Below are 5,776 nucleotides of genomic sequence, written 5' to 3'. Positions count from 1 at the left end.
AGCTCCCTCCCCAGGTCTTTTCCCCTCCCATGCTAACGTCACTGATGACCTAACGACTACTTCTGTCAAGGAACGGGACTCCTGGCCGGGAATATGGAACAATGCTACTTCATATTCACTCAATTCCCAGCATGTCTTCGTGTCCCTGCCCCTCTACCGTCACCCAGACTGGTGCCCATTGGGGCTGAAATCTCTTTGCAGAGCAGGTCGGGGATTTCACACGCCTCTACTGCCTTACACAAACCCACTTTTTTTCCTCCTGCATATTTTATCCCGGTGGGAGATGAAGGCTTTGGCTATTGCTTTGGGATTTTCACACATCTGGCAGAGGGGAGTCGCACCACTGGCTTTGGCCAGGCTGCCAAAAATCAGGAAATCCTGGCCGAGAACCTCAAATGAATGGAGGTTAAGGGAGAAAGGATGTTCACACAAAGCTGCCACATTCTTCAGCAGCTGACTGCTCGATCCGCTGTCCCATGCCATGCTCCGCACAGCCCTGATCCCCCCTCGGAGGAGGAAAGACATAGGAGCTGAGCTGTGGGCGTGCAGGGGAGGCAGGGTGGCAGCCATCCTCAAAGGACCCGATACGGGGAATCTCACACTCGAGGTGCAGAAATCCCACTTCTCCCTTCTATTCCCAGCTCTTGCGTGACCCGAGTTGAGGAACCGACGGGCTCTGGGTCTCTGTTCCCATGCTAGCACACTTTTCTCTTTTTCAGACCCATCATGTGGATTTATTGCTTCGCATCCATAAAGCAATTTGGGACTGAAGTGCTAATAGTGTCTTCATCTATTTATTCATCTGGCGATATGAGAAAAATAGGATGCTCCTCCGGCTTAAAAAGGCAGTGGATGGAGAACTGCTGAAAAGTATTGATTTAGTTGGCCTGAAGCACTGAACTTGTGTCCACATAATGTGTTTTATAAAGCGCTGCATTTAGATTTTAAAGCACTCTTTAAATTTTATTGCCATCATGCTTGCTGCTTGCCAAGCTAAAAAAATACCACTGTAAGGTTGTTTTGACCCCACAAGCCACTCGGCTAGCTGGAGGTATTTGGGAAAAAAATTGAAAAAAACACTCCAGAAGACACCACAAATTTACACACTATGAGTCAATTTACCTCTCACTATAACAACAAATTAAACAGGCTGGGACAAAAATGAGAAGGGATGTCCATGTCAGCATAAACTGCAGCTTAGATTTACCTTCCCACTGCTTTTTCTTACTGTTTCCAGTAACTTCTGTTGTGTGAAACCATCCACGTAGTGCCTATGGTCACGGGGGCTTTGCAAGAAGGTGTAAAAATAATGTGTGTGTGTGAGAGAGAAACTGTGACAGGACGTATTACCTTAAGCCTTCTCTCCTACAGCGCTCTCGGAAGAAACCACAAAACGACTTTTCACAGTAGCTTGGTGTAGCTCGGAACAAGTGACACCTACGGACGTCTCGGTCCGAGGTGTTTTGTGTGACCGAGCAAGCTCATGTGTGTTTGACACAACAGCAAGTGCTCTGGGTGATATGGTTTAGGGGTGACCTTGTAGTGTAGGGTCAATGGTTGGACTTGATGATCTCAAGGGTCTTTTCCAACCTGAATTGTTCTAGGATTCTATGATTCTCTCTTTGTGTTACGTACAGTTGTGTGCCTGTCAGCTGGATCCCCCCTTCCCAGAGAACTGACTCCCTGTAAACACACGTCATTACCAAAATTCTGCTTATTTCTTGCGTGGCTGGTTTTTACACATTGTGCCAAGAACCGAATTGCTGCTATAATTTACAGTATCAGCGGTCTGCTTTTTTTACGAGCCCTGGTTATCTTTGATTTAAAGGATATGATATGTTTAAACAGGTCAGGTCTTCGAATGTACACATACTAACTGCTGTTTATTTAACTGTCATCTTATAGGCTAGATGGTATTTGAGGCTGGGAAGTTTAAGCTCATATATATGTGTGTAAAGAGCTAATGACATGCCCTGGTGATCTTGTTTGTCATTTACTCCCGGACAGGGAGCGAAAGAGGGATTTTAGCTGCAGAGGAGCTGAATCTGAACCTATTTTCAGATGGGCATTTTCCAGCCCTGTCCTTAAGCGTGCTACATCCCCCTCCCGTAAGCTTCCCTGCGTGCTGACTCAGGATTTTGCTTGGGCCCCTTTTACGACATAAAGAATCCGAGCAAGCTGAGTGCTGACCCGAGACTTTCCTCCCTGCCCCGTCACAGCCCGTCGAATCCTCCTCCGCGCAGAACGGCGCGTGAGGGTAGGCAGCACGGGTTCCCAGCTGACCCTGCAGCCGGCTTTGCCCTACCCTGCCCAGGAGCTGCCAAGGTAATTGCTACGACGAGGGAAACCCAGCATTGCTGGAGCAATCCTTACCTGCATTTTATTTTTAGAGTGTCTCCTGGGAAGATGACAATGTGGTCTTTGGCAATGCTTAGCGTGGGTTTCTCGAAAAAGTCTTCCTCAGCAAGACCTGACCCAAATAAAGAAGAAATCATCATTAGGCAGGCTATTCAGCAGGGTTAGAACAGGCACAATACACTGAGGCAAGCTTTTTGTTTTGTAAATAGTTCCTAATTTGGGGGCCCACACAGTGCTGGCATTTGTACTGATGCAATTCAGTTGAGCATGGAGTTGGTCGTGAGATCCCCTTTAGTTTGTTTTTAGTTCCCTTTAGTCACCTCTTTCTTTCCTAACATGGAGCACCTGTGTTTTTGCTAATAGTCTTTCTCTCCATTTATTTAGAGCTAGCTTTATTACTGAATTATTGCAGATTGAGGAGAGTAGATTTGTATCAGACGGATTTTATACGCGTATAAGAACAGAAGGAGTCGGGTCTCTGGGAAATAATTTGATGTGCGAGCTCATACGTTACATTTTAACCAATGGGAGACAAGAAAACAATAATTCTGGGGAGCAACTCTTTGGCTCACAACTGTGAAGCATCTGCTGTATTAAAAGCAAATCAAAAGCCTGCTGTTTTCCAAAGCACCAGTCACGGATACTGTGTTTGAACGAAACAGCAAGCTGCTTGCTTTGTGGGCACCTGGTGCCCACGGATTTGCGGTGGTGTCTGGGACACCGTTAGCAGTGTTGGTGTGACCAGGTTTGTCAGGCCTCTGGTGACAGTGCTCTTCAATGACGGTAGCCATAAAGGTCTCTCTCATCATCACCTCCCAGCTCAGGAAGTGTATCCTGAACATGAAACTGTCCACAGGAGACGCGTATCTGAGAGTGCACCCACAACAACATCGTTTTCAGAAAGTGAAACTGAGAAGAAGCAGAAGTGAGCTTGGCCAGGCTGGTTCCCTTGTCCAAATTCAAAGTAACGTAATCAAGGAAAGGAGAAAACAGACTTAGATAAGTATCTCTGTTTCCAAAGCTCTGACATTAAAGCCTTATGTTTTCTTTCCCCTCCTGCTCTTCAAACCTCTATCTTCTCCTTTGCCTTGAACTTGATAAGCCAGAAATCTTTAGCTGGGCTTATAACAGAGGCATTATTCTCAGCAGAATAGGGAAGATAACATATCTAGCAAGAAGAGAAACATTAGGGTTTAACTCTTCAACTGGATGAAACAGTGGTTTTCATGCCTCCCACCTCCCAACCCTCGTCTCCTTTTTGCTGGATTTGAGTAAAATGCTCTTAGCCCAGCGTACTCTCTCAGCGTGGAGAGGGAATCCCTCTTACTTCGGAGAGTCTGGCTTCTTCCACGAGCCGCTCAAATTCCCATCAGTATCTCGGCAGAGATTGGCTCATCTCTTGGCACCAGGGAATCCTTCCATAGAGGATCCTGCCCAGACGGCGTGTTGCTGGGCTCCTTTCAAAGCTATACTGACCCTTCCTAGAGATCTCTAGCTCAGACTTCAAACTAGTCCTGGCCATTGCTGCAGCACCAGAGATACCCCGCCGTGTCCCCTGCAGCTTTATATAACCGATGACGCTGTAGCTCTGTCTCCCAAGTCCGTTGCAGAATAATAAGTTGGAGTTTGGCCACACAAACTCCCTCAGTGCATCTGTGGGACCTTGTTTAGCGTGGCCCTACCTAAAAAACTGCCGTTACCTGTGATGCTGTGGAAGCAGAACAGCCGGTGGGTTCCAGCCCTGCAGTTCCCCGGTTTCTTTTGACAAGTGCCGTTATCCCTGAACACATTCAGGACAACACGTGCAGCGTGCAGCACCACTGTTAGCCCTCACACTTGACTTCAGGTCCCCTCCGGTTTCTAGAAGTAACTGGTTCACACTGAGCGTGGCTGGAGCCGTTATTTCCCAGTGCTGAGGCTTTTCAGTCTCTTGAGACCGTGTGCTGAGCTTTGCAAAAACAATCCCCAAAACGGCCCTAAATTCATTTGGTGAGTGCCATTCAATTTGCTAGCTGGGGGTCACTGGGGTCCCGTGCGGCTCTCCCAGCCCACAGCTACCCCCGTGCTCTGCTCCGGGCTGTTTATGCTGTGGCTTCAGCCAGGTGCTGCTTTGACTTTGAAAATCCTGGGGTTTGAATTAATCCTTTATTTCTTTCCTCTTGTGCCTTCAGTTGTTCTTAGGGCTTAAGGGGGTTTAGCTGATGTCTCAAGCTGGCCTTTCCAACAGGCGTGAATTTTACCTCTCAGGAGCACGGGCGACGCTCTCAGAGGGGTCTGGAGTGCGGTGCCAGGCAGCTGGGGTTAGACCTCAGCTGCTCTTGTGACCGGGCTTTTATAATATTTGAGACTGTTTTTGGTAAAAGAAAGTATTTTTCAGTTATTCTGTTTATACTTCTGAGCTACTTGTTTTCCCAAAGTTTATTTTGGCTTCGGGGGCTGAAGAAAAGAATAAGCAAAGTGAAATTTCAGTGCTTTTCTACCCTGTGGAGGACAGGAGGAGAAATTCCTCTGCCACACACACATTTGATCACTGCTGCCAGGTGACAGAGTTTATATAAACACAGCGTGTGCCCTTTCTGGTGCACCAGAGCCAAAGCTGAGTGCACTGGAAAAAGAATGTTTGAGGGCAAAACGGTGAGAGGAGTTGGCGAAAAGGTTAGGCTGTGCTACATCAGGATGCCTAAATGCCAAAGGCAGCGGGGTGATGCCTCGCAAAATTTATAAGCTCCCATGGTCCTTTGAGAGCTGGACTTCATGCTTTGGAGGCAAAGCTGGGGACTGCCTGGGGGCATGTTGGATGAGAAGAAAGGGTTCTCTTCCACTTTCATGTTTGGTTTGTGTGTTTGAGGAGACTCGTGGCTTTAAGGCAGCGATGGGATGCTGCGAGCAGCTTCCCACGGAGAGGAGCAGGAGGGTGGGGTGCTTGGCGGTGCAGCCCCACAGCCCTGCACCCTAGCGTTTGGTTAGCTTTGGATCCCAGTTCACGCTGGTCAGTGGAGCCAGGGGAGCTGGGGTGGTGGTAGATGCTGCTCAGCATCCCAGACTGAGTCTTCTGGGACATTGTTTGCACGTCTCTTACTTGCTGGGAAGCTTTTGATTGCTGTGAAACACAAACAGGTGCCATCTAGCTCTGGGAAGGGCAGAGTTAACCCAACGTTGGCATCCCGTAGAAAAGAAATGTTCAAATCCGGTTTAGTTCCAGTGCGTTTCCGTCTTCTTAAAACGAATGTGAACTCCACCATCTTAATGTATTTCATTTCAGTTTTATGCCTTTCATTGATAAATGTCTCACACTTCTCAAAAAAAGTTTTTCGCAGCTACTCTGCACTTTATATAAAACTTCTCAGACTCGAAGAACATCTGCCTGAGGTAGTACTCTGGAAAAGCAGGATCTGCAACGCGCCCCAGGTGGGCTGGG

General features: G+C 47.7%; 1 protein-coding gene across 1 annotated transcript in view; it reads right to left on the bottom strand.

The window, feature by feature from the left end:
• Positions 1 to 3,225, bottom strand: part of LOC104273441 (vascular endothelial growth factor receptor kdr-like) — a gene marked incomplete at its 5' end in the record, with an annotated part of 85,897 nt that extends 82,672 nt beyond the window's left edge. Inside the window, 2 exons of the mRNA XM_009868780.1 lie at positions 2,374 to 2,470; positions 3,044 to 3,225. Coding sequence (XP_009867082.1) covers positions 2,374 to 2,470; positions 3,044 to 3,225 — 279 coding nt within the window. The remainder of the gene's footprint in view (positions 1 to 2,373; positions 2,471 to 3,043) is intronic.
• Positions 3,226 to 5,776: the final 2,551 nt, after the last annotated feature.

The sequence above is a fragment of the Apaloderma vittatum genome, unplaced genomic scaffold (genome assembly GCF_000703405.1).
Source record: "Apaloderma vittatum isolate BGI_N311 unplaced genomic scaffold, ASM70340v1 scaffold12254, whole genome shotgun sequence".
In the NCBI taxonomy this organism is placed as follows: Eukaryota; Metazoa; Chordata; class Aves; order Trogoniformes; family Trogonidae; genus Apaloderma; species Apaloderma vittatum.
Note: the sequence above shows the minus strand (reverse complement) of the source record. Positions and strands in the feature narration are given on the sequence as shown.